Source organism: Puma concolor, chromosome E1 (genome assembly GCF_028749965.1).
Source record: "Puma concolor isolate L17-30 chromosome E1, mPumCon1.1.hap2, whole genome shotgun sequence".
NCBI classification, from domain to species: Eukaryota; Metazoa; Chordata; class Mammalia; order Carnivora; family Felidae; genus Puma; species Puma concolor.
Genome location: NC_141680.1, coordinates 61,460,512 through 61,488,228, shown reverse-complemented (window position 1 = coordinate 61,488,228; position 27,717 = coordinate 61,460,512). Strand labels below are relative to the sequence as shown.

The 27,717-nt window shown below is 55.5% G+C and overlaps 2 protein-coding genes across 10 annotated transcripts in view; one reads left to right on the top strand and one right to left on the bottom strand.

Annotated features, from left to right (window-relative positions):
* CARD14 (caspase recruitment domain family member 14) overlaps positions 1-10,818 on the bottom strand; it is a 36,766-nt gene extending 25,948 nt beyond the window's left edge. Inside the window, exons 1-6 of one of the 9 annotated variants that reach the window (XM_086688230.1) lie at positions 9,904-10,814; positions 9,329-9,494; positions 6,992-7,218; positions 3,285-3,672; positions 2,998-3,047; positions 515-1,003 (exon numbers count right to left, since the gene is read on the bottom strand). The gene's annotated coding sequence lies outside the window, so the exon portion shown is untranslated. Of the gene's footprint in view, positions 1-514; positions 3,673-6,991; positions 7,219-9,328 lie in introns of all 9 variants that reach the window. The other 8 variants (XM_086688231.1, XM_086688236.1, XM_086688235.1 and 5 more) reach the window with 8 other exon arrangements.
* A 76-nt stretch (positions 10,819-10,894) lies between these two features.
* Positions 10,895-22,382, top strand: EIF4A3 (eukaryotic translation initiation factor 4A3). Its single transcript, XM_025927568.2, has 12 exons — positions 10,895-11,121; positions 12,959-13,031; positions 13,612-13,678; positions 14,081-14,143; positions 14,726-14,858; positions 15,331-15,411; positions 17,585-17,726; positions 18,205-18,343; positions 19,100-19,215; positions 21,666-21,773; positions 21,867-21,994; positions 22,162-22,382. Exons 1-12 carry the CDS (start codon positions 10,953-10,955, stop codon positions 22,176-22,178), a joined length of 1,236 nt encoding a protein of 411 aa, XP_025783353.1. The 5' UTR covers positions 10,895-10,952; the 3' UTR covers positions 22,179-22,382.
* The last annotated feature ends 5,335 nt before the right edge of the window (positions 22,383-27,717 follow it).

Below are 27,717 nucleotides of genomic sequence, written 5' to 3'. Positions count from 1 at the left end.
CGCGGGGCTCGAACCCACAAACCGGGAGATCATGACCTGAGCCAAAGTTGGACGTTCAACCGATAGAGCCACCCAGGCGCCCCTGGTTCAAGCGTATTTAAAAAGTCCTGCAAATACACAGTATATGCATGTACCCATCATGCAGACTGCACTCATTAAGGAAACGCATTGTTGGAGACAGACAGCTCAGTCCCGCTGGCTGCAGCCTGCCCTCCTTCTGGCCCTGAGGTAGCTGTCTTGCACGTGGATGTGCCTACAAACATACGCCTGCGTTTGCACCATTCTTTGTGCACAGAGTACGTGTAGATAAAGAGCATCTTTACTGTTGACTCTCACTTTATATACACAGGGTCAGGCTGGGCTCGGTGCTGCGTGTTCCCGAGGCTTGGCAAGTTGGATACACGCAGCTTACACATACACGCCCCCCCCTTTTTTTTTTTCCACTGGTGCCGGATTCACTTATGTGAACAAACCACAGCTGAGTTATTGACACCCCTGTCGATAAATGACCCACTAGGTCATTTCCATCTGTCCTCCGTTGCACTCAGCGCTGTGGTGACGTCCTCTCAGACCCCTGAATTCCTGCGATTTGGCCCTTTTCCTTGGAACGGCCAGCTGGGCCGGCGGGGCTCGAATGCCTCTTGAAGAGGTCTGTGCAGTAAAAATGCTGGAAAAGCAGAGCCAATCAACCCTTGTAAACTAAGGAAAACGGGGAATAGTGGGTGGAGGACCCGCGTCCGTGAACGGCCCCCCACAATCCCTAGGAGGACGAAGGAGCTCACCAAGGACCCTCCAGCTCCTTCCCACGGGCAGTCCTCACGGTGCGCTGGGATCCGCTGTCCCCTCCGTGGCCAGTTGCGGTGCCGGCCGCCGGCTCCCTTCTCTTCGGGCTGCGGGGTGGGACGGGGCTGGGCGTGGTAGCCCCCCAGGCTAGCGCCAACTTGGCCTGCCTGCTCTTGAGCCACGTGACTTGCTCCAAAACTCAAAGTTCAGGCACCAAAGACTAAGGCAAGGGAGGAAAACAGAAGGCAAATTCTGATCCAGGAAATAATTTGACAGCTCTCTGACTTCCGTGCTTTCTCAGTGACTACAGACACTTCCCCGGGGCCGGGAAGCAGGGTCCTCGAAGGAAGCCGGGTCGCGAGCCCTAGAATGTCGAGGGCGCTTGCCAGGTGCCGTGGGTACCCACAGTGCCTGGGCCCCTCTGGGACTGTGGTGTTGGTGGCTCGTGTCGATGAATACACTAAAAGCCATAAACTGCACCCCTTAAATGGCTGAGTTGTCCAGTATATGAATTACATTTTAATAACGTCTTTTTTTTTTTTTTTTTCAAATAAAAAGACCACAGAGCTGTCAGCAACCACACCCTGCTTCCTTCCGACCCCACGCCCTGCCCGGATGCAGGGGAGGGTGGGTGGTGAGGAGGAACCCAGGGGATCGGCCTGCCCCCGCCTCCCTGAGGCCAATGCCTGCCACCCTCGACATATGGGACACCAGCCCCCCGTTCCTCCTTCCGTCTTCTGGGCCATGCCAGGCCTGCACACGCCCTCAGCCGAGCTTCGTCCTCTGCCCTGGGATGTTCCCTGACACCCCCTCCTTTCTGTCCCGATGCTTGCTCGGCCCAGCATCCGAGTCCCCCTCAGTTGCCCTGCGCCCCCAGGAGCGCCTGTTCCGTAACATCGATGACACCTCATGAGCGCAGCTGACTCCCACACGTCCAGCTCAGAGTCTGGGTCAGATTCAACATACAAAATCCGTGCGAGTGGTAAAGGTGCTGCCTGAAGCAGGCCCAGGGGACCCCTCTGCCCCAGCTCCTCGCAAAGGGAGCCAGAATTTTATATATTTATATAAAGCAGCCGCAAACTGAGGGGAGCTTTGGCCGCCGAGCCCTGAGACTGATGGAGTGGTGTGGAGCAGGGCAGAGGGGCACGGGACCCCGGGACAGGACCAGGGAAGGGTCTCAAGGACTCTCTCCCCGCTAACTGCTCGTCTGGAGAGAAGAAAACTCGGGCGGAGTCTGCAGAGGCGAAGGCACCCCAAACTCCCCCCGACTTCCACTAGAGGAAGCTCCACAGAGGTGGGCGGACCTTCCTGGGGGTGCACGCACCCTGCACCGATTGGAGGCAGGAACCTGGACCCCAGGCTGCACTCCCGGCCGCACGGTGAGCACCGGGTCCATTCAGTTTCGGGCCTGGCCCCAGACTTCGCAGGACTCCCACACAGGGTCTGCTAGGACTCGACTGTCCACAGACCCTGCCCCATCGGAGGGAACACAGAGCATCAGGGCAGATGAAGACAGAGGTCTCCCCAGGACTCTCCACACCCCAACCAACCGCCGCCCTCTCCTGGGACCCTGGGGACCCTGGGGACACCGGGGCCGGGTAAGGGGGTGTAGCTGGGTGGCAGCCATCGCAGCCCATCCTTTGTGCGGTGAAGCAGCCGACGATGAAACCCCGAGTGGCAAGAAAACACATAGGAGTGTCTTTGCAACTCGCTTCTGATGTATTCTATTTTTTTAAGTTCACTTATTTACTTTGAGAGGGAGAGAGAGCGGGATAGAGGCAGAGAGAGAGAGGGGGAGAGAGAATCCCAAGCAGGCTCCAGGCTGAGTGTGGACTGAGCCGCGAGATCATGACCCGAGGCGGAACCGAGAGTTGGACGCTCAACCCACTGAGCCCCCCAGGCGCCCCTCGGTTCCAGTTTAAATAGGCCTTAGTCCCAACGGTGAGGAAAAGTTACCCCGGAGATCCCTCTAGACCTTTTCAACTCTGCAAAACGCGCGCGCAGACGTGTTCACACTCGCTCACACGCACAGATGCACGCACAGGACTCCAGAACAGGAGAACGTGAGTCAGAGAGAGCTCAGACCATCCGGTGACCTGCACGCATGGTGAGTGAGGCCAGTGGTCACCCAGCGAAGGAAGAGGTGCTTTCTTGCACCCCTCAGCTAAAAGCCCACTCCAGTGCCCCCGTTTCCATGTGTGGCTGTGTCCTTACCACCAGCAGCAGGCAGCTGGGTGTAGAAACCTTCCTTCCCCTCCTTTCACCTGGGGCAACAATGTAGAGATTACACATCAGAGCGTTTCTTTTATCCATCGCGGCCCATGATGCCAAGGCGGCACTGAGCCACCAGAGAATGTTCAAGTAATGTAACCAAGCCAGATGGGACAAGCTGTTCCCTCCTCTCGTCCACAGGCAGGCACCTCCACTCCTAACGAGGCAGGAGCCCCCCCCCCGGACAGCTCCGGACCCCATCCCGACCTTCCACCTCCCTGTATGCTGACCTGCTCTCTCGGGCACAGACTCCATGCCCTCGCCTTCCTTGTCCGGGAGAAGCAAAGGCAGGCTGACCCACGATGGGCTGAACAGCCGACGAGCAGGTCTGACAGGTCCTTCCGTCTGTCCCGGCCCTGCCCACAGAGCCTGCGCCTTGCCCTGGGTCTCTGCAGATCTCACGGCAGGGAGGATGCTTGCTTTTGTAAGAACCCCGGAATCCACAGAAGGCAGTGACTGAGAGGGTGATGCAGAATCTTGGGGTCTTGGGGTGCTGGGAATCTTCTCTCTGTGAGCAGTCAGCCCAGCGCATCGTCAATCCCTCAGGATAAGTCCTGGATTTTTCTCTGGTTCTCATGGTCAGTTGTGGGGATGTCTTAGGCATCCCAATGCACCCCCCTAAAATCAGCATTTGATAACTACTATTTAGGGTTAGACAAAGGTCTTGGCTCACTTCTCACCGCTTGAACCAACATGCCCCGAGCTCTACAACGACCTCTCCTCCGTCTGCTGCCCCGACAACACCCCCCACCCCGGCTTCTAGCCAATTCTTAAGACGGCTGTTCATTCGGGGATGTGCCAGGGCAAGGTCATTTCCTTCTGTCCTCACATCCTCACCGTGACCCACAGTGCCCTGTGTATCTTGTATTTGCTGATATCATATCCATTTACCTGCTCCACACACAGGGGCCTACTCAAAAGCCTTTGAAAGCGCCAGGCACACTCCAGCCCCAGGACCTTTGCACATGCGGTTATGTCTGCCTGAAATGCTCTTTCCTTCACTTCCTTTAGGACTGCACTCAAGGGCCATCTTCCCAGAGAGGTCTTTCCGGGCCACTCTATTTAAAATCACGGACTCCCCACTCTGGTTATCCCTCCCTCCTCTTTTCCCTGCCTCATTTTTCTCTGTTGGATGCACTGCTTCTGAATATGTGAAACATTCCTGTTCCTTGTTGGTCTCGTGCCTGCCTCCCCACCATGAGCCTGTAGCCTCCAGAGGGCAAGAATCCTTGTTTCTCCTGTTCTCTGCTGTGTCCCCACACCCAGAACAGTGACGCTCCATCATGACTCCATGGGCTGAGCAGGAAGGACCTTAAAGATCATCATCCCAACAGACAAGGGTCAGTTCCCAAGGTCACACAGCTAGTTCATGGCAGAACAGCAACAGAATGAGGCGAGGAGAAGGAGGAGGCTGTGGCCGCCTGGGAAGAGGGGCCAGAGCGCAGACCTGAGGTCACATTTGGACACAAACTCTCAGCCGGGACTCTTAGGCAGGTTACTTAACTCCTGAGCCCTGGCTTTCTTCCCTGCCCAGTGGGGTTAATAGTGGCACCCGCATCACGGCAGGAGAGCGCTTCTCACCATGCCTGGTGCACGGAAAGTTCTAGGTAGTTATAAAAAGCTCAAAGAAATGCCAGCATTCTAAGTGGAAGAGGAGGCCAGGGAAGGTGGCTGAATCCTCAATAAGCCTCTGCTTATCTGTAAGTTCTTTTGGTAAAGAACAGAAATACCAAGGGACGCCTGGGGGGCTCAGGCAGTTGGGCGTCTGACTTCAGCTGGGGTCATGATCTCACAATTCACAAGTTCAAGCCCTGTGTCAGGCTCTGTGCTGACAGCTCGGAGCCTGGAGCCTGCTTCGGATTCTGTCTCCCTCTCTCTCTGCCCCGCCCCCCTCTTGTTCTATGTCTCTCTCTCTCTCTCTCAAAAATAAATAAAAACATATTTTTTAAAAAGCAGAAATTTCAGGGGCGCCTGGGTGGCGCAGTCGGTTAAGCGTCCGACTTCAGCCAGGTCACGATCTCGCGGTCCGTGAGTTCGAGCCCCGCGTCAGGCTCTGGGCTGATGGCTCAGAGCCTGGAGCCTGTTTCTGATTCTGTGTCTCCCTCTCTCTCTGCCCCTCCCCCGTTCATGCTCTGTCTCTCTCTGTCCCAAAAATAAATAAAAACGTGGAAAAAAAAATTTAAAAAAAAAAGCAGAAATTTCAAAAGAGCTGTCAGAATAGAGTTGAGGAAGCCCCCGGTTCCCAAAGGGCCATGAGCTCAGAAGGAGGCCAAAAACCATTTCTTAGTCACCACGGCAACATCGGGTGGACCCCGACTGACAATTTCCCCACACTTCCAAGGTCCAGAAAGCAGTATTTCTGTTAACTGTTTTTCTGGTTTGGTTGAAAGAGTGTCTTCTGGAGGGACACCCAAGGAGTGGGTTGGGGTGGGGGACCCGGTAGGCATGGGGACAGCGCCACCTAGTGACCACATCCCAGAGATGTGATCGATAAAGGATCACCGAGTGATCAACAGTCACTGTGAACTGCGCGGGGCCACAGAGCACCTCTGGGGGATACTTTTATCCGTAAAACGTAGGGAGTGTGAGTGGGGAGGTTTCTGGGCTTGCTTTGCAATCATGACGTTGGCAGTGGGTGGGGGTGCGGGTGCTAGGTGCTGGGTACATGAAGGTCCCATATGGAGAAAGGCAGACCCAAAACAGAAGCCAGAGAACAGGAGTCCAGGTACCAGCCACGGCCCTCAGGGGCAGGTTCCAAACAGGGGATGACGTACCTAAATGGGGGCTATGCTCCTTCGCTCTTCCGACTAATGCCGGGCAGGATTCCAGAACTTGGAGGCAGCTTCTCAACTGCTGAGCTGGAGGCGGATTGAGTGTCCCAGGGCGGGGCTGGGTGTGGTTCTGAGGCTGGCCTCTGGTGTGCAGCCAGCAGTGTGGACCCCACAGCCCCCCTCAGGTACAGAGCCGGCAGCGTGGACCCCACACCCACCTCTGGCCAGCACCAGTTCGGAGAGTGGGCCGAGGAGGGCAGGAAGCAACTATTTCCACAGGAGCAGATAAAACCGGTCATTCTCTGTTGCTTTTCCCATTCTACGTGCAATCATCTGCCTGTCAATCCCACTCGGATGTCTGGGCATCTCAAATCTAACTCAGCCAAACCAGGTCTATTGAAAAAATGTTTTATTTATTTTTGAGAGAGAAAGAGAGACAGAGCACGAGCAGGGGAGGGGCAGACAGGGAGGGAGACACAGAATCAGTGTCAGCACAGAGCCTGACTCGGGGCTCGAACTCACGGACTGTGACATCGTGACCTGAGCCGAAATCAAGAGACGGCTGCTCCACCAACTGAGCCACCCAGGCGTCCCTAAAATTAACCATTTTAAAGTGAACTATTCAGTGGCATTTAGTGTTTTTGTCTTGTTGTTTTGTTTTGTTTAGAGAAAGAGCACACAAGCAGTAGAGGGAGAGAGAGAATCACAAGCAGGTTCCATGTTGTCACTGTGGAGCCTGACACAGGGCTTGACGCTCCCAATGGTGACATCATGACCTGAGCTGAAATCAAGGGTCAGACACTTAACTGACTGAGCCCCCCAGGCGCCCCTGGAACGCATTTAAACTCCACTCACAGCCTGTAAGACCTCTTATGATCTGGCCCTGCTCGCCTCTTGTCCCACCCCCACACTTGCCCACGCTGATGATGCCACCAATACCTTGGCTTCCTGCCCCCCTCTTGTACTGATCCCCTGCCTGTCTGGGAGTGTTCACACTTGTCATCCCTTCTTCCTGGAACACTCCTCCCTGGGGTGTTTCCACGGCCACCTCCCCTAACAACTTACACGACACCTTCCTCCAGTCACCCAGAAAATCAGCGACCCCCTCTCTTCCACTCTGCTTTTTTTTTTTTTTGCATCACAGCAATGATAAAACCTGCAATTACCTTATTGGTCTGCATGTTGTGTCGGGCTTGCCCTCCTATGGAACACGAGCTCTGTCCGGCAGTGCTGTCTGTCCTGTCCGCCACCCAATCCAGCTCCCGGACCAGCGCCTGCTCCACAGAGATGCTCCTATGCACCTGTACCTTCGCCGCCCAAATGCCGGACGCTGGCAGGGTGTAGTCGAGGCTCCAGCCAGTGGGTTCGGGAGCACGGTAAGAGAGGGCCACTCCTAGAGAGGAACAGTGGGGAGGGCAGGAAGTCCATCTTTGGGGACAGCCCCTTGGATTCAGGGCATCAGCTCTTATGGTGATGATTCATGGGAGCCCAGCCCAGCCCAGCCCAGCAGTGCTAACCTAAACCTCCGTCTGCCCCTGGACAAGACAAGCCACTTTGACGGTCTCCACAGTGGGTCTAACGCAGGTACCAAGAAAGAAGCGGGTGGGCTCCTGCAGTGTAGCCCACCGACCTGTCCCTGTGTTCCCCATTGCTCCGGGATGAGCTCAGTTTGCTCCCGAACAGCCGGATCCGTCCCGCGGTCCTCCTGCCTTCCTGCTCTACACACCCAGGCACACCTACTATGTGCTTGGGCAGGATGGGGAAAAACACAGACATGGGGCCCTACCCTCCCTGACGTTAGTCTAATCAGGTAGGGCAGCCTCCCTCCCCCAAATATAAAGGGTGTGGGAAGTGAGGCGCAGGAGAAAGAGGGGGTACTGTGCCCAAACAGAATGGGTGGGTCCCCTGTGGGGACAGGAAGTCCTGGGATAAAGGGCCCGGAGGTGAGAAGCCATCAAAATCCACTCTCTAGGGGACTCAGAGTGGAGCCATTTCTACTCTGCAGCTTGTAGCTGGAATTGTAATTGAGGTGTCTATTAAGGATGGAAACATTAATCTGCATGTTCGAGCAGTGGAAACGTGTACTGAGGGCCAAGCTGGGCTGTCCATTCGTGTTTTTTTATGTTTATTTATTCTTGAGAGGGTGTGTGAGCAGGGGCGGGGCAGAGAGGGGGACAGAGGATCCGAAGCAGGCTCCACGCGAACAGCAGCGGGCCCGACGCGGGGCTCGAACTCATGAACCTTGAGATCACGACCTGAGCCCAAGTCGGACGCTCAACCGACTGAGGCACCCAGGCGCCCCCCGGGGTTGTCAATTCTTGCTTTGTAAGCAGATGCTTACGCCCAACGCAACATAGCAACGTGGAAACAGGAGGCCAACAGACAGAGCAAGTGACTAAGGCGTGTTCTCAGTATCCAACCAACCAGTTACGTTTGCTATTGGTGATGAAGCAAAATGCGTTTCAGATCCTGCTGACCCTTTGGGGCACGTTGCATGGGCTTCGTGAAAGTAGCACAGTATTGGAGCAGGAAAACATCTCCCGAAGTGACTCTTTTCCCGGCCGCACTTACCAAGAGCCGCCTGTCCCGCGTGACAAAAACACGGCTCTGCTGCCATCTACTGAACTCCAAGCTCCCCAGAGTGGATTTACCCTCCTTATTCTCCCAGAGGCCTCTTGGCCACCAAGGCGGACCTGCCTGTTATGTTCAGGTGCACCCCCGCTGTGTCCTACACCTCACTGTATTTTGGGGGGGGCGGGTGTCATCCCATCTGATTACGCGAGCCTCAGGGACAAAGACCACGTCTGCCTGGTTCCCCTTTGCTCCCTGGAGAGCGCTGCTTATGAGAGACTGCACTGATCTCCCCCCCCATCCCACCTCTCGTGGACTCTGGCCTAAAAAGTCAAAAAGTTATTGGCCCCAAACAAAAGGAAGAGGCTTTTAAGATGTGTATTCAAACACAGCCAAAGGGCCTTGCCGGAACAATGGCATAAAATGCCATAAAAGTGTGAAGGCGAAAGACAAGCCGGGGTGGATTGTGAATGAGGATGAAGAGTCTCTGAGCAAGCGCCAAGAGTCAATTCTCCCCTTTGGACTTAGTAGGAATGCAAGAATTTCTTCCTTTCCCCATTGATGTCAGAATTTGTAGAGTCTTCTATTTACTCTCTCCCCCACTCCTGGCAAGGTTATTTTATGTGCTAGATACCTAGAGCAGCACTGTCCAATAGGAATATCATACACAGTGTGATTAAAACATTCTAGTAGCCGGGACGCCTGGGTGGCTCACTGGGTTAAGTGTCTGACTTCTGCTCGGGTCATGATCTCGCAGTCCGTGAGTTCAAGCCCCACGTCGGGCTCTGTGCTGACAGCTCGGAACCTGGAGCCTGCTTCGGATTCTGTGTCTCCCTCTCTCTCTGCCCCTCCCCCACTTGTGCTCTGTCTCTCTCTCAAAAATAAAAATAAAAATAAAAAATAAACATTTAAAAAAAAGAAAAGAGGGGCACCTGGGTGGCTCAATCGATAAAGAGTCTGACTTCTGCTCAGGTCATGATCTCACGGTTTGTGGGTTCGAGCCCTGTGTCGGGCTCTGTGCCGACAGCTCGGAGCCTGGAGCCTGCTTTGGATTCTGTGTCTCCCTCTCTCTCTTCTCCTTCTCTGCTTGTGTTCTGTCTCTCGAAAATAACCATCAAAAATCAAAATTGAGATTAAAAATAAGTGAAATTAATTGAAACATTTTATGTAACTGAGTATATCTAAAATATTGCCATTTCAACACACAGTCAACATAAAAGTTATTGAGATATTTTACACCCTTTTCTTATAGTGTCTTTGAAAGAAAATAAAGTTGCTATGTCTTCTCCGCAGTGGATTATCCAGCATCCTCTCTGAGGCCGGACAGTTTTGCAAACTGTGCTGTGTTGTACGATACATACGGATTTCAAAGTCTAAGAAAGCGAGTCAGCTTTAGAAATACTCAACATTTGACTAACACCGGCATTCTTATCGGATCAACTACCTCCTAGAGTTTAGACATATTCTGCCCTTAGTGTGGGTGTTTCAGAAGGCAGGCGTCACTTACCTATACAGCAACACATTGCGCTTTACGTGTGTCTGGTTTCGTGGAAGAAATGATTATCCACTTAACAACTAAATTAACCTTCACAACAGGAGAGCGTTCCAGCACCCTTGGAAAGAGGTGGTGGGTTAAACACATGCCCAGTGATGCGAGCCAAAGCCAACAAAGAGAAAGGGAGTGTAAGCCTCACAAAATTAAAAGCACACAGAACGAAGCCAGGTCGGGAGGTGACGCCGGTCCAGGGGCGAGCGAGTGAGCGAGCCTGGCCCTGGAGGCACTTAGGCAAGTTTAAGGGTCACACGCAGGGATGGCTCTCGGGTACAGGGCGACAAAAGCCGAGCCCTCCGGGGTTCCCTTCCTGCGGGGCAGGCGCGGTGGCGCACGCGGGGCCCGGGAGCTGCAGGTGCAGCGCAGCCCGGGGGTCGTGCCCTCACACACTCGACCGGCGTCAGGGACTCTTCCTTAGAGGCTTAAAACCCGGCTACCTAATCGGAGCCGGCAGCGAGGCTTTCCAAAAGTAAACTCTTTGCATCGGGGGCCAGGGACACTGAGCGGCAGCGCCGTTTCCCGCGGCGAGCGGGCGCCCTCCGCTCCGGCCGGGACCTTAGCGGAACCAGGGTGCGGCCGGGGGCCCTGGCTCGGCGGCTGCCGCTGGCGGGCTCCCCACGCCCACCCACCCGCGCGCAGGGATCCCCCGTCCCGGCGGTAATGGAACAAGTAACACCAGCCCCACATTCCAACCAGCCCCCGCTGCCCGACGCTTCGGCCCTATTTATAAGGGGTGGGCGGAGCCCCGCCCCTCGCGAGTTCCCGTGGCAGCTCAAACGCGCGAGAGCAGCAGCAGCAGCGGCAGCAGCACCGCCTCTCTCCCTGAGACCCCCTCCCTTTCCCTCTTCAGGGGAAGAGGAGCTCCACCGCCCCTCCCGAGACGCGGCCCCGACGCACGCTCGTACGCACGCGCGCGGTGGCGTCAGTTCCTGGCGCCGGCGGCGCGGGGCCCTGCTTCCGCTTTCCGCTGCGGCGCGCGCCCCGCTCTCAGCCGACTCGGGATCATGGCGGCCACGGCCACGATGGCGACCTCGGGCTCGGCGCGGAAGCGGCTGCTCAAAGAGGAGGACATGACCAAAGTGGAATTCGAGACCAGCGAGGAGGTGGACGTGACGCCCACGTTCGACACCATGGGCCTGCGGGAAGACCTGCTGCGCGGCATCTACGCCTACGGTCGGGGGCCGCGGGGTGGCCGGGCGGCGAGGGCGGGGGCGCGGCCGGGAGGGAGTCCCGGGGCCCAGCATGCCGCGGCCCCGCCGTGTCGGTGTCGGAGGCTTCGGCGCGTCGTCCTCGGTGCACAGCACGGTGCCGGGTCCAGCGAAGGCTGAGAAGTCTTCCCGGGCACTTGGGAGCCGTTCATGCGTCGGATAACGGGCTTGTACCTAGTAGGTGCTAGGGACCCGCGCTGCTCTGGGCGCTAAGGGTTTGGCAGTGAATCCGGCAGGCTCGTGCCTAGACCCGAGGCTGGTTCAGGCAGTGGTGATGGCTGTGACGCAGGGAGCAGGGGGAGTAGTGGGGCTACTGTTTGAACTGAGGTCTGGATTAAGGAGCCCGTCGTGAGAGGACCGGGCAGAGGGAAGGGCTGGTGCCAGGACCGTGCGGTACTGAGTCCGTGCGTTCCAGGCACAGAAAGAAGCCTCCTGTGGTGGGAGCCCAGGGGCGACTTTGGAGGGGCAGACAGGGCCAGATCTTACAGCGTGCTGTGTGAGGTGATGAAGAGTTTTTTATTTCTAAGTGCAGTGGGAAGCCTTTGGAGGGTTTTAAGCAGGGGTCAGATTTGCAGGTACAGAGATTATTTTGGGAGTCTGGATTTAAGGGGAGGTGAGAGGTGAGGCTGGAGAGGAGGCAGGGGAGAGGTGATGGTGTTGCGGTGGCGATGGGTTGGATGTGAGCAGCAGAGGTGGGTGGTGGTGCTGTTTGCTTAGCTGGGGAGCCCTGGAGGGAGGCAGAGTCGGGAGTTCTGTCCTGGGCGAGGTGAATCTCAGGGGCTTGTAAGCCATCCAGTTGGAGATGTTGGGAGGCAGTTGCCCGAGCTGGGAAGAGTTGAGGTGGGGAGGCAGTGCAGATGGGAGTGATCAGCATCTGTGTTTAACGCCTGGGACTGGGCTGTCATTCACCCAGCAGTCCTTGATGTTCTGGCAGTTTAGGCAGCAAAGAGGGTGCTGAGGGGATGGGAGGTGACAAGTGCCAGCGCATCCCCGCCTGCTGCGAGGCTGACAGTCCTGCCTGCCTCCGGACAGCCGGGACATCCCTGCCCCAAACACCGTTTTTAGTTTCCCAGCCACGTGCTTGGTCACGATGAGGGTTTTAAGTCGTCTATTATAGTTTTTATGTCAAATGGAAGTTGTACTGTATTTTAAAAGACTGCCCCAAATTAAAAAAAATTTTTTTTTTGTACATAAAGTTTTGTTTACTTGGAAAATACTTTTACGCCTTCCGAGTAGCCTCGTTCCCCGGTAACAGTCACGTAGAGGGGATGGTGTCCTAGTTTGTATAGCTGCACCGTGAGTGGAAGGGGCACAGTGTGGACCCCGCAGAAAGACCCAGGCAGTAGAGTAAATGCAGTGTAGACACTTGGGCAGCATGCACACCGATACGGAGAGGGAAGAGGGGCGGCTGCAGAGCCACTGGACTTATTTCCCTTCCTTGTAGTTCAAACAGTAACGCAAAGAATAGCTCTGCAAGTGACTGTAAATAGCACAGAAAGAATTGGGAGTCAAAGGTGAGCCCCCGCCCAGGGTCCGGGAGTGCCACCGTTAACTTTTTGGGGGGTCTTGGTAATCTAACTGAGGTCTCTGTATTCTGCAACGGTGTTTTTAAATAAGGATTTTGTACAAATGAGATCCACGTTAGTATAAAAACATGGTTCAGCCCGGTTCATTCACCAGCTGTTTGTTGAGAGCTTCCGTATGTTGGACTTGGGGTTAGGAGGGGTGGGGGTGAGGGCTTAAACAAGGATACCGAGGAGCTTCCAGTGTGTGGTTAGAACTAACTTTGTTTCTTTCTGCAGGTTTTGAAAAACCGTCAGCCATCCAGCAGCGAGCCATCAAGCAGATAATTAAAGGCAGAGACGTCATCGCTCAGTACGTCACTGGCCCCAAACGGGGTTAGGCTCCAGTCAGCCCAGTGCAGAGAGTGCTTTGGGAGGACCATTTTTCACCCTTTCCTTGACTTTAATCCACAGGGTGTCTTGTTTTTTTCTTTTCCTGTCCTTTTTCTTTTCCTGTTTTTTCTTTTCCTGTCCTGTCCTGTCTAGAAAGCCGTCATATTTTTAGCCAGCCTTACCTATCAGTTGGCGTGTGGAATGGTTTATAATACTCTCTTAATGGCTTTATCCCCCATTTGCCTTATTCTTAAAGACTTGGTTACAAGATGAATTATTTTTGGAGGCTGGTTTTAGTCCAAAATTACAGAAAAGAATTACGTTTCTATAAAGGGGAATCTCTCCTTTTCTGCCACCTGTAACACTTGATCTCCCTTGGTGACCCCGCAGAGCCCCCGCCCTTCGGTTGAGGCACTGGTCTGCTCCGGGAGGTGGGGCTCCTGCTCAGAAGCTGCCCAGGTGCTCCTGCACCTGCCCCTGGGGGTAATGCCATGGTGGGGGTGCCGTGAGTGGGAGCAGGGAGCCCGTTCTACACCCTCGGTCTGTGTTTTCTCGAACAGGTCTCAGTCTGGCACAGGCAAAACCGCCACGTTCAGCATTTCGGTCCTCCAGTGTTTGGATATTCAGGTAATTTGCAACTCCTAGGAAATCCTTCCTTTTTTCCTCTAACTGCAGTTCAAAAAGGGCAGCTTTGAAAAATGTCTATTTGGTCGTACCGACTCAACTGATTTCTTAAGAGGTTCTTAGGTGTGTACTCACATGAGAGCTAATACTGTGTCATCAATTCCTTGTCGTTTAAACCGAGAGATATATTAGTGGACATTCTTGTCTGCAAGCCACAGTCCTGCCTGGTAAACCCCGTGATTGCTGGGTTCATGCTTGAACTCACATTCGGGTTCGTTTACCTCTGTTAGACGTGTGGTCTAATGTGCGGTTGACGTGAGATAACATTGCCAAGAGGTCTGCGCTGAACTAGTATACCTCGAAAATACTGAGGACTCTCTGTTTTCTGACACATTATTTTACCAGGTTCGTGAAACCCAGGCTTTGATCTTGGCTCCAACGAGGGAGTTAGCTGTGCAGATCCAGAAGGTGAGACCCAGGGAGGCGGTGCCGTATTTGCAAGTATTGCTTTCTCATTCAGTGGTCAAAGGCTGACTGGTTGGTTGAATCTAATCCTGTTTTTTGGTTTCCTCTAATTTTATTTCCTGATCCCTAACATTTGTGACGTGAATTTCTGATGTTTTAAATCATTTTTAACGTTGCTGGTGTGTTTCCCCTAGCTTTTTGCAGTTTTAGAATTGTAATTTTTCTCAGAAAAAGATTCGTTTTAGTTAAGCAGTTGTAACTTTTATACTTAAAACACTATAAACACTCGATACACGTTAAGAAGTTAATACTGTCTCTGGGGGGCTAGGATTATGAGTTTTATGTGTTTCCGGGGCATTTTGTAATTGAAATGTACTGCTTTTGTACTAATAAGCCAGCAAAATGACTTCATTTTGGCACAGAAAAGAGTAGAAGGGGGAGAGTGGGTCTTTTTGTAGCTTTATGGTGTAAATAATAGAATAAATGACTCGGTGGTCATCTTACGTTGGAGTAGAAATTACCTTCGTTTTGGGAACACTGCGAGGTCTCTGACTTTGCACGAACGTGAGCCTCGTTTGAATTCAGGGCCTGCTTGCGCTGGGTGACTACATGAACGTCCAGTGCCATGCCTGCATCGGGGGCACCAATGTGGGGGAGGACATCAGGAAGCTGGACTATGGGCAGCACGTCGTCGCCGGCACCCCCGGGCGTGTCTTTGGTAAGCGCTTCTGTCTGTAAAAGTCACGCACCCAACAGGGTTCGCAAGTGGCGTTTAAACCGCCTGGGACTGTTTCCCGTTGCCATGCTGCGTCACAGTTTTGCACATGGGTGACGTGTAGGAGGTGGACAGAGGTCTCTGAGATGCCGTGAAAATTGTGAAGAACAGCCAGAACGGCTGGCCCTTTCCTTGTAGCCTGAGGTCTAATTATCTCTTTTCTTTTCTTTCTTTTAATGTTCGTTTATTTTTGAGAGACAGAGACACACAGAATGTGAGCGGGGAAGGGGCAGAGAGAGAGGGAGACACAGAATCCGAAGCAGGCTCCAGGCTCCGAGCTGCCAGCACAGAGCCCGACGCAGGGCTTGAATCCATGAACCATGCGATCATGACCTGAGCCGAAGTCGGACGCTCAACTGTCTGAGCCACCCAGGTGTCCCTTGAGGTCTAATTATTTTTAACTGTGGTTCCGTAGACATGATTCGGCGCAGAAGTTTGAGGACGCGCGCTATCAAGATGTTGGTTTTGGATGAGGCTGACGAAATGTTGAATAAAGGTATGAGCAAGAGCATAATTTCCTCCCAACGTTTAACTACGTTTTCACAGCACGAGGTGGAAACCTGCAGCTGACACAAGCGTTCTCCGCGTGAGCAGAAACACTCGGCCCGGGCGCGACTACGAACATAGAACTTGCACCCTGTCCTTCCCGCGGTGGGGAAGGGACCGCTGTGCCACCGCTCCCTGCGCATCCGGGGCTGGCGCAGGTGGGGAGGCGCGCGGTCAAGGCGGGGCGCGTAGAGATGCCTGCTGTGCCCCGTGGGGCCCTGGCGGCTGTGACAGGGAGTCTGGGTTTCTGGTAACAGCATGTTGTGTTGTCTAGAGGTTCTGTGATCTCTTTAGCTAGCTGTCCTATTGATTGTCTAGGCTTTTACTTTCTTATTTCGATTTAAATTTATCTTATTAGATATTTTTCAATGTTTACGTAATTGTCTCGGGAGAGGGATAGAGAGCGAGCAGGGGAGGGGCAGAGAGAGAGGGAGAGAGGGAGACAGAATCCCAAGCAGGCTCTGTGTCATCAGCACACAGTCCCGCTCGAGCCCACAAATGGTGAGATCATGACCTGAGCTGAAACTGAGTTGGACCCCAGCCGACAAAGCCACCCAGCTGCCCCCCTTTTTAAAAGAATTTTAATATTTATTTTTTGAGGGGCGCCTGGGTGGCTTGGTCGGTTGAGCGTCCGACTTCCGCTCAGGTCAGGATCTCACGGTTCGTGAGTTCCAGCCCCCACGTCGGGCTCTGTGCTGGCAGCTTGGAGCCTGGAGCCTGCTTCCGATTCTATGTCTCCCTCTCTCTCTGCCCCTCCCCCACTCATGCTCTGTCTCTCTGTCAGAAATAAACATTAAAAAAATATCGTTTGAGAGAGCTCGTGCCAGCAAGCAAGTAGGGGAGGGATGGGGGGCGGGAGGGACAGGGACAGAGGATCTGAAGCAGGCTCTGTGCTGACCGCAGAGAGCCCGATGCGAGGCTCGATCCCACAAATCGTGAGATCATGACCTGAGCAGAAACCAAGAGTCAGACGCTCAACCAACTGAGCCACCCAGGTTCGTAGGCTGATCTTTTTCCCAGTTACGTTTTAAAGTAAATTTTTAGATTTCACGCGTACCCTTTAGGATTTTCACGTGTTTCTATCAAAACGTCTGAGGACAGATATGTGACGCCCCCCTCGGTGGTGGCGGCTGTGGTGTCAGTACGGTGACAGGGAAATGGGACCTGACAGATGCTTTGGGTCCAGCGCCCGTTAGAGCGCCTCTCCGTGTGTCCACGCCTCCGCTGCCTGCACACACCCCCCCCTCAGTCCCTGCCCCCGCACCGGGGGGGTCACCGGGTGACAGACGCAGTGGCTGAGGTGCGGTTCCCGCCGGTCTTCCCGGTGTTCGGGCCTGTGGGGCTCCTGCTGCGTGAGGAGCTGTCCCCGCGCCCCTCTGTCCGGAGGTCCTGCTCTTCTAGGGGACGGCGCGGTGACCGCTGTGCACTCGGGCAGCTTCCTTAGCGTTTGAGGAAGCGTCGCCTGTGGGCGGCTCCTCGCAGGCGGCCCCTCGGGTGGCCGTTCGCACAGCGAGGTCTCCAGACGGACGGCGTCTGTGTCATCTGGGGGTTTGCTAGAAACGCAGGTCTTGGGCTCTGTCATTTGTGGGGTCACGACTTCGCGGTCTGTTAAGGGGCCTTTGGAGGCCGGGACCCCCCGTGCGGGCATTCTCACGGGCTCGCCTGCTGACCCCGTCCTGCCCGGGGCAGTGGAGGTCGCGGTGCGGTGGCCCGTGGGCCAGGTCCCACCAGTCGAGGTGTGGTTGACGGGTGACATACACCCCTAAGGATCCCACGTATGCGGGAGATTGTTCTGTCCGAATCCGGATCTCTGGTTTCTCTTAAAACGTGGCAGATCTGGCCACGTCGTACGCACATCCTCACAGCAGCCCGACAGCAGCGGTGACCGCCAGCAGGCGTCTGAGGTCTTAGGCGACCCAGGGCCGGGGCTTCTGTTGCTCCTCACGGCTGGCATCCGGGCCTGTCAGGGTGGGGCCACGACCCCCAGAGACGGCAGAGAGGGGTGTGTGGATTTCCCGGCTCTGCGAAAGACATTCTTTGTGAAACCTTATGCCTCACATCCGCGATCTCTGTGTCCAAGCGCGTGGCCTTCAGAATTCTCCGCGTCTCCTCCTTTGTCCCAGGTTTCAAGGAGCAGATTTACGACGTGTACAGGTACCTGCCCCCGGCCACACAGGTGGTGCTCATCAGCGCCACGCTGCCTCACGAAATCCTGGAGATGACCAACAAGTTCATGACGGACCCCATCCGCATCTTGGTGAAGCGGTAAGCACGCCCCGCGCCTCGGGTGCCGCAGCCACAGGCCACGTAGCTGGTGTTTGGGTCTGAAAACGTGTAAAGTGTTTCTTGTATTCTTTTTTGAAAAGCCAGCTTTGGGGCACCCGGCTGGCTCAGTTAGTGGAGCGTGGGACTCTTGATCTTGGGGTTGTGAGTTCGAGCCCCATGTTGGATGTGAGAAAAAAAAAAAGCTTTCGCGACGGGCCTTCTCTTTTGGCTCTGCGATTCCAAATTTACGAGCTAGCTGGCGGTATTTGTCCATCATTGCCGTGGGAGCGAAATGTGCAATACGAGGTGCAAGTTGTTGAAGGCGCAGGCTGGTCGGGCCCGTGCAGCAGAGGTGCTGGCCCCCGGGAGGGTAGGGGCCGCCGCGGGCCGGGCCGGCACCGGGAACGGTGCGTGGCTGGTGTGCGCCCTGAAATCTTGGTGGAGGAATGAGTTCCCGGGACGTGCCTTTGTCCTCCAGCGATGAACTGACCCTAGAAGGCATCAAGCAGTTTTTTGTAGCGGTGGAGAGGGAAGAGTGGAAATTCGACACCTTGTGTGACCTGTACGACACGCTGACCATCACTCAGGCGGTCATCTTCTGTAACACCAAACGGAAGGTACGTAGCCACCTTAGCTCTTCAGTGTTCTCGTGGCAAAAACTGAACTTGGTTCTCTTTGGGACGCAGCCCAGACCTTGCCCGTGGTGGCTCAGAAGGGGACGGGCGGGCGTGGCCAGGGAAGCTGTACGGACGTGTTCACGCTGGTCCCAGGACTGGACACACGAACGTCATTGGCTTTAGGCGGGGCCCTGGGCCTGGGTTTTCTTAGGCTCCCAAGTGACGCTGTCATGCAGGTGGACCAGACAGCCAGGAGTCGGCCACCTTCCAGAGAAGATTTGAATTTAAGCTTCAAATGAGAATAGTGAGAGACGGCCTTCTTTTTCCCTTGAGAAACGTACACAGAACCAGTAAGAGGAGTTTTGCCCCGATATGTGCTGGGCAAACATTTCCCACACGTCTAGTAAAGATTCCTCTGAGGTGGTTTTTTTTTTTCCCCCCAAAGGTTTATTCTGAGAGAGAGCAAGCAGGGGAGGAGCAGAGAGGGGGGACAGGATCCCAAGCAGGTTCTGAGCTGTCAGTGCAGAGCCCGACGCGGGGCTCGAACCCAGACAAACGTGTGAGATCGCGACCTGAGCCGAAGTCAGACACTCAGCCCGCTGAGCCAAACCCCAGGCGCCCCGTGATCGATCCGCGTGTTAAGGGCCCCGGCGCTGAGCGTTCACGTTGGTTCCGCGGACGACTGAGCTGAGGTCCGCGGCACGCGCCCCGGTCTGTTTCTGAGCTTACGCTGGTGGCTGCTGCTTTGCCCTGCAGGTGGACTGGCTGACGGAGAAGATGCGAGAGGCCAACTTCACGGTATCGTCCATGCACGGCGACATGCCGCAGAAGGAGCGTGAGTCCATCATGAAGGAGTTCCGGTCCGGCGCCAGGTGGGTCGGCGCCACTTCCGGCCCCAGACCGTGCCCTCCTGCCTCCTGGGCGTGGGTGTGGGTGTGGGCAGCCCTGCGGGGGCACTAGGCTGGGGGGAGCCACCATCACCTTGGGGGTGGGGGGCGGGTAGGGGTCTTCACTGCCGAGTAAGGAGGTTTTCCGGTGGTGCTTTTGTGTTGGGGTCTTAGCCGAGTACCGCTGTGGTCGGAGAGCATGTGGCGTCGTTCCTTGTAGCGTGTACCCAGGTTTGCTTGCCGGCCCGGCACACGCTCACTTCTAGATGCCCCGTGCGCGTGTGCACAGGCCGAGCGCCCCGTGGTCGCCGTGCCCCGGAGGCTCGGTTGCCGGTTGCGTTTCGGACCCTCCGCACCCTCCCCTCTGTTTCTCTTTACTGTCTCCGCAGCAGCGAGGGAGCTGTGGGTGCAGCTCTGAGTTCTGTGTGTCCTCGACGTGTCCTCGATGGGTCCTGAGGCCGTCGTGCCGACCAGTTCAGAGTTGTTGGGTTTCTGCAGGGTTAGCCTTCATCACAGAAGCGTCCCTCCGTCCGTAGTAATGCTGCCTGTCGGCAGTCCTGCCGTGAGGCCGGCCCGGCCGCCTTGTGGGGTGGGTGTCCCCACTGGGTCCCCTCGCGCGCCCCGCCCCCACTCCGTGTGCCGCCCGAAGCTGCAGGTGTGCGCTGTGCACATGGCTCGCGGTGGCTTCTGGTTGGTTTTCTCCGTCGTTAGAATGCTGATCGCTGTCTTGGGATGCAGTTCGTCCCGTGTTGTTTCGTGCCGACGAAACTATGTTTGAGTTAATCATCTCATCAGTGCGTTTACCTCTCATGCTCTTTTTCTGATTCCTTTTTTTAAAATTCATTTGAGAGAGAGCATGGGCACATGCAGGGAAGGGGCAGAGAGAGAGAGAGAGAGAGAATCTTAAGCAGGCTTCGTGCTCAGTGCTTAGCCTGATGTGGGGCTTCCGTGAGACCATGACCTGAGCAGAAATCAAGAGTCGGACGCTTAAGCCGGCTGAGCCCCCAGGTGCCCTGGTTTTGGATTTCATATCCTCATTCCTTTTCCCCATTTCCTTTTCTCCCGAGGGAGTGTAGCGCTCTGTGCCTCCATCCTCCACATCTGTTGTGATCGGCACGTGGGCCTTCGTCCCTGCTCCCGCAGAGACCAGAGGCTTCAGTGACCCCTGCGTTTCTAGAAAGCGGTGGTGGTGGTCGCGTGTTTTCTAATATCACAAACTGCACAGGACGCCTTTGCTTTATGTGACAAAACGTACATACGTTCGGACGCATACTATCATTTTACTTTTTGTCTTTGGACTTCTGTCTGGGATGGATGTCCTTCTCCTTGAAGAATGTCTTTACCTATTTGGTTTGGGGCTGCCAGTGACCCAATGACAGAGTGTCCGTTTTAGTTTGTCTAGAAGTGTTTATCTCGAAGGAGAAACTTGCTGAGATAGAATTCTGGGAGGTCGCCTGCGGTCTCAGTGCTGCCCCACCCCCCACCCCCGCTTGTCTTTCGCTGTCTCGGCGGCTCCTGCTCTGATGTGTCCGTGCGGCTCTGGTCTTTCCTCCTGCTGGGCTGCTGTCCGGCTTCCTGCCCCGCCGTGTGGCTGGGCTCCTGATCTCTCCCTCTGGGGCTGCGGTTGTAGGTGATTATGGGGCAGTGACACCTCCCCGTTTTGTTTTGAACTCCGTTCTTCTGTGTTGCTGTCCCTTAACTTGAATGCTTCTAGACCAGCGACGTCCAATAGAAATGTATAGTTCAGGCCACATCTGAGATTTCCTAGTACCCGTGTTAAAACAGACAAAAAGAAACAGGTGAGGTTGATTTTTAACACGATATTTGACTCAACGGGGCATGTCATTTCAACATTCGCAATATGTAGCGTTAAAAATACTAATTAAGGTGTTTTTTGCTTTTTTTGTACTGAGCGTTGAAAATCCTGTGTGTATTTTGCACTTTAAAGAGTATCTCATTCCGGGCCAGCCGCGCTGCACGTGCTCGATGGGTAGGCGGGCTGGTGGCCTCGGTATTGGACGTGGCGGCCCGTGGCATGTCCGATCCTGCCCTGGCTGCAGGACAGAGCACTGTGAGTTGCATTTCAAATTTGAACACGCTGTAAAGCCTGCGCCAAGGTCCAGAGGCCACCAGCCCTGACTCCCCTCTAGGCGGAAGTAAGTCGTCTTTCCCAGTTGTTGATACGGGACTGGGTTCAAACAGTTAAACGTAGTGCAGCAGAAGCTACCAGAACTCTCTTTATCAGACGGTGAGCGTGAACTGAGCACAACCACAGACGCGAGGCCCTTCGTGGACAGGTCTTTCCGGTGCCGCCCCTGACGCTGCACGCCCGCAGGGGGGCCGGTGTGAGCGTGACCTGACGTGTTTTCCGCCCGTCGCCAGTCTTAAGCTTTCGTGACTGGGGTGGTTGCCTCAAGCACCTTCTCTCGTTGCAGCCGTGTGCTCATCTCCACGGACGTCTGGGCCAGGGGCTTGGACGTCCCTCAGGTGTCCCTCATCATTAACTACGACCTGCCCAATAACAGAGAGTTGTACATACACAGGTAGGGGGGGGCTTCCCGTGGGCCTCCCGTTGGCGGGTGTCCCCTCCCCTTTCCTGCCGTGTGTACTGAAGGGGTTTTGCTCTGCCCTCGAAGAATCGGGCGCTCGGGCCGCTACGGCCGGAAGGGGGTGGCCATCAACTTTGTGAAGAACGACGACATCCGTATCCTGAGAGACATCGAGCAGTACTACTCCACCCAGATCGACGAGATGCCCATGAACGGTGAGCCGGCCTGCCCGCCAGGACGTGTGGCACCCGCCCTCGCCGTCCCCTTTGCCCTCCCCCTCCCGTCTTGTTTGTGTCTAGAATACGTTGTGAGCCTGTAGCTCAGTTTACACGTTGGCACCCCGTTTGCATCCTTCCTTCACACGTGCCTTTCTGTCCCTCAGTGGCTGACCTGATCTGAGGAACCCGCCGCGCTGACGAGCTGGCGACCGTCGCCCACCTCGTGCCGCTGTCGGGAAGTGTGCGGGGGCGGTTTCCGGGTGATGGGGTTTGTGTGAGCTTGGCGACAGCCCCCGGGACAGGCGAGCCCTCGGTGTTCTTTTCTTACCCACGTGTAAATAATGCTTGGAGTTTTTTTCATTAAACGTTTAAAACTTTTCCCATAGACTCTTAATTTGTTTTTTTTTTTAATACTTCTTTTTGAAGCAATCTGCATACCCGGCCTGGGGCTTGTCACCATCCCGAAATCAAAAGTTGCATGCTCCACCGACTGAGCCAGTCAGGTGCCCCCCAGGTTTATATCTCTTCAGGTGCCACCGGCTCTTCTAGTAACGTGCTGTGCGATCTTGGGCGACAGGTCGGGTCGCTTCACTCTGCTTTCTGTCTCTGTTGGTGAACGGAAGTGGTGATACAGCCCGCCTGTGCAGACCTCCCCAGGCGGGTCGAGATGGTAGCAGTTGAACGTCCACGGTTGTGGGGAGCTTGAGATGTTCCTAAAGTTCGCCCGGCGACTCCGACCCCGGGCATCACCGTCGTGTGGCGTGTGGAAGGAACTTCCCGACGAGCTCCCGTCCTGGAGCGGGGCCGCACAGGGTCCGATGCAGCGCGTGCAGGGCGCTTATGTGCCGGCAGTGGAGACCGCGACACCACAGCCCCGGCCACGTGCAGCCAGGAAGCAGCCGCCGTGCCGGGCGCCGGATCCCACTTCTCGCGGTCGGGAGGGAGGGGCTTCGGCAGAAGAGACCGTAGATCCTCGACTCCAGCTTGGCCCTGGGTTTGCGCACCAGGAGCGGGAGCCCCGGGCGAGCAGCTGGAGGGAAGGATTTGTCAGCAGCCGTAGTGTTTCTGGCTTAACAAGCGCGGTGTGGGTGGAGGAGGGAGGGGAGCACGCGGGGCCTCGTCCGTGGCTCGGGGAGGGGACGGCCGGAAGCAAGCCAGAAGGAGAGACACGTGAGAAGCCGAACTCAGATGCCGTCTAGGAAAGAGAACAACTAGCAAAACACAGGAAAACCTTCAACCTCGCAGGTGATTCGGGCATGACGTGCGGCCAGGAAAGATTTAACGACGACCCTGAGTGTGGCGAGGGCGTGGGAACATCTGTGGTGTGCTGTCAGTGGGAAAGCAGCCTGGCCCTGACCAGTGGGAGCAACGAAAATGTTCTCTCTCTCTGAGGGGGTAGTTCTGCCTTAGGCAGCTTTCCGGAATGTGGACTGGGGGTGGGGGGGAGTGCTGGGAGGGGTGTGGGGGAGCCACTGTGCTTGCATCGCTGTGAGGGGGTTAGGGGGTGTTGGGGGGGCAGCCGGGGCACGAGTGTCACGGCCCACGTGGGTTTAGCGGTGTCCCTTGGCAGCCGAACGTTGAGAGAAGCAAGGGGGCCGGTGTGCCCGGCCAGACGGGATGTTGAAAGCCGTTCAGCATTCGACATTGAACATTCAGACGTTCAGCTGCCAGTTTTAGCCGTTGCTCGCTAAAAAGTGGAAATGACCCGAACCTCCACCGACCGGCAAGTGCAGTCACCGCGCGTGAGGAGTATTACGTGGCCATCCAGAGGGGTGTGATGTCGACACCCGCTCGCCGAGGGCCACATGCTGTGCGATCCCACTTCCGTGAAACGTCCCAGATGGCTGCATCAGACAGAACTCAGGTGGTGGTTTTCCTGACCGGGGAGCGCGTGCTTTGGGGGGATGAAAACGTTGAGGAGTCGGACCGTGGTAACGGTTGCACGCCTCTGTAAGCGTGGTGGACGTCACTGAGCGGTCACGTTTCGAAGGGGTGACTCCTACGGAGCTACGTCTCCGTTAAAAATCAGGTGGGGGGGCCACCACACCCTTCCCGAGAATTAAACAGGGCACAGGCGAGGGGAGAGTAGCCTAGAGCCCCAGGCTATAAAAGACGGCTCGACCGGGTCCCGAAACAGGACGCAGCTACACATGCTTCGAAGAAGTCACAAAAGGCGCGAGTAAGCGGAGAGTGGAGAAATAAGGGAAACGTGCCACACGGGAGCCCTCCGACCACGGTGAACCTTGGGCAGAGGTTTTGGGAAGACTTACCAGGGGCAGAGAGAGCCGTGTCGTACGCGATACCTGGAAAGGTGGTTCGTCACAAACGCCGGCGGGACAGCCCAGGGGCCTTGCACCCAGAGGAGCCTCACACTGGCAAAAACCCGTAGAGCTGCCGGGAAGGCTAGGCGAGTCCGGTTCCAGCTGCTTTCGGGAACCCAGTGAGGATAAAGGTACCAGATTTTCCTCACATACAGCCAGCGACAGACTGCGGCTCTGGCCAGCGTGGTGAGGCAAGAAAAGGGGTAAAAGGCATCCGTTTGGAAAGGAAGAAAAGTCTGCGTAGACTTTCCTTCACGTGGGAAGTTTCAGGGCTCTGCCACTGGGCTGCTAGAGCCAGCGGTTGAGAACGGCCATGTACGAGGTCGGTGCCCAGAACTCACTTGCATTCCTGCAGGCCAGCAGTGAGCACTTGGAGAGGGAGACTTAAGCACTGTTTACAGTAGCACCAGATAGTGAAATACTGGGGATACGTTTGGCACCTGTGGCATCTGTGCCCTGAAAGCCACAAAGTGTTGCTGTGAAAAATGTCCATAAACGAGAGGCGCCGTCGTAACGGGACTAGAGGGGTCGGGATCGCTTAGGTGTCTGTTCTTCCCACGTTGTTCCACGGATCTGGCACAGCCCCGATCAAAGTACCAAGAGACTTTGGCAAAAAATCGACAAGCTGATTCTAAAGCTGATACGGAGGGGCACCTGGGTGGCTCAGTCGGTCGAGCGTCCGGCTTCGGCTCAGGTCATGATCTCACAGTCCGTGAGTTCGAGCCCCGCGACGGGCTCCGTGCTGACGGCTCGGAGCCTGGAGTCTGCTTTGGATTCTGTGTCTTCCTCTCTTTCTGCCCCTCCCCAACTTGCGCTCTGTCTCTCAAATAAATAAACATTTAACGAATTTTTTTCTTTTTACATTTATTCACTTTTGAGAGACAGAGACAGAGCACAAGCGGGGGAGAGGCAGAGAGAGAGGGAGACAACAGAATCCAATCCGGAGCAGGTTCCAGGCTCCGAGCTGTCAGCACAGAGCCTGATGCGGGGCCCAAACTCATGACCCGTGAGATCATGATCTGAGCTGAAGTCGGAGGCTTAACTGACTGAGCCACCCAGGCGCCCCGATATTAAAAAATTTTTTAACAAAAAAATAAAATTCACATGGAGATACAAAGGACCCAGCATGGCCGGAACGGCTTTGAAAAACTGAACAAAACTGGAGGACTTTTCCTGCCTGATCCCCAGGAACATTACAAACTTACGGCACAACAGTGAGTCGTTGGCACAAAGACAGACACCCCCAGATCCCTGGGATGTGGTACAAGGTCTAGAGAGAGACCACAGATTTATGGGGAGGGGGTTTTCAGCAGAGGTATTGAGGCAGTGCGGTGGGTAAAGGATGATCCTTTCAGCAAATGATGCCCGAACAGATGGCGAGCCCTATGCAAAAAAAGAAAAACCCTTTATCATTACTTCGTACCACGAACAAAAAGTAGCTTGGGACGGAAGACCTAAAGTCACAAAGCTTCTGGAAGCGCAGGAGGCAAGTCTTAGTGGCCTTGGATTTGGCCAAGGTTGTTTTTTTTTTTTTTTTTTTTTTTAACGTTTATTCATTTTTGAGACACAGAGACAGAGCATGAGCAGGAAAGGGGCAGAGAGAGAGGGAGACACAGAATCCAAAGCAGGCTCCAGGCTCCAAGCCATTAGCACAGAGCCCGACGTGGGGCTCGAACTCATGAACCATGAGATCATGACCTGAGCGGAAGTGGAACACTCAACCAACTGAGCCACCCAGGCGCCCCATGGCCAAGATTTTTTTAATAGGACAGAAATAATTATAAATCAGACTCCTCAAAATTAAAACCCTTTAAGTCCTCACTAAGCATTGTTAGGAAAGTAAAAAGGCAAACCACAGACTGGGAGAAAGAATTTCAACGCACATGCCGGACAGAGGACTTAGAACCAGAATATGCGGGGAGCTTTTCAGCGGTAGGTGGAAGAATGGCCCCCCCAGAGATGCCCAGGGCCTGCTCCCTGGAGCCCGTGACCGCATCACATGTTACAGCAGGAGGGACTTTGCAGATGGAATTGAAAAGTTTGAGACCGGATTGTCCGGGGTTATCCAGGTGGACCCACGTGAGCTTTTAAAGGTCAGCCTGCCTTGACCTCGCTGGACTTGAAAGTGCCTCCGCCGCGACGAGCAGTCCCTAGAAGGGGCGTGTGGCGCACGGCTGGCAGGGGACAGACCTCAGGCCTGCAAAACCCTGCAGCCGAGTTGGCCAACAACCTGCCTGAGAAGGAAACGGGTTCTCCCCCCCCAGAGCCTCCGGGAAGGAAGCAGCCGGCCTGCCACTCGACTGTAGCCCCGCGAGAGCCGTGTCCCCTCCCTGCCCACCAGCACTGTAACACACTGTGTTATTTTAAGCCACTGAGTCTGTAGCGATTTGTTACGTGGCAACGGAAACCTACACAAACGATATTCCGGTAACAGAAGACCAATGCTCCAAATAAAAAGGCAAAAGATTTGAACAGACGCCTCCCTAAAGAGGATTCACGGGTGACAGACCCAAGTCCGTGAAAAGACGCTGGGCATCGTTGGTCTTCAGGGACACGCACATCGAACCAGGACGGCCGAGAGTGAGCAGACCTCCCGTCGCAGGGGTGGGCGAGGATGCGGGGCAGCCACCTCACTGCTGGCGGGAATGCAGAACGGTGCAAGTGCTTGGCGAGCAGTTGGGCGGCTTCAAGAACATTACTCACCCCCCTCCCCCCGTATGACCCGACCTTGTCACCCCCGGTACGTGCTCAAGAGAAACGAAGACCTGTCCGTTCAAAGACTTCTCGTGATGGCTCATCGCGGCCTTGTTCGTGACAGCCAAAAATCGGAGACGGCCCCGAGGCCCGCTAAACCAACCGTGGCACGTCCACGTGATGGGAAGTGCTTGACAGTGAAGCCGGACACGGCGCTGAGGTCCACGTGGGTGAGCCTCCGCGATCCTGCTGACTGATACTAGCGGGACGACGCGCATGTGCCGGACGGTTCCGCTTCCGTAAACTTCCAGGAAACAAGCTGCCGACCGCAAGCAGACCAGTGGTTGTCTGGGGTGGGGCGTGGGGGCACGTCTCCCACCACGTGCCTCCGATGCCAGGCCCGGCCGGGCGGACGATGCTGCCTTCGGACCGCGAAGCCTGCCCGCCCCACCCGGGAGCGCCAGGGGGCCCTCAAGGATGGAGTGGCGCAGCCCTGGGACACATCCTCCCCGCCCTGAACCCCAGAAGGACCAGCAGAAGCTTGATTGCAATGCCCCTTTTATTAAACACAATTGCACTTTGGAGCGAGGGTTTCCCTGGGTCCTGCGAATCTTTTGGAGGCCCCGCCCTCCTGCCGGCAGGCAGCCCCACTGGCTGCCGGGGCGCGGTTGCCCAGACGGCAGTCCACAGTGGCCATGCAGCTCT

What these genes read in the sequence shown, in the direction of transcription:
- EIF4A3 (XM_025927568.2), top strand. Translation starts at nt 10,953, where the DNA reads ATGGCGGCCACGGCCACGATGGCGACCTCGGGCTCGGCGCGGAAGCGG. An exon ending in GGCAGAGACGTCATCGCTCA is followed by an intron (nt 13,032 to 13,611) that starts GTACGTCACTGG and finishes TTTCTCGAACAG; the next exon opens with GTCTCAGTCTGGCACAGGCA. An exon ending in CACCCCCGGGCGTGTCTTTG is followed by an intron (nt 14,859 to 15,330) that starts GTAAGCGCTTCT and finishes GTGGTTCCGTAG; the next exon opens with ACATGATTCGGCGCAGAAGT.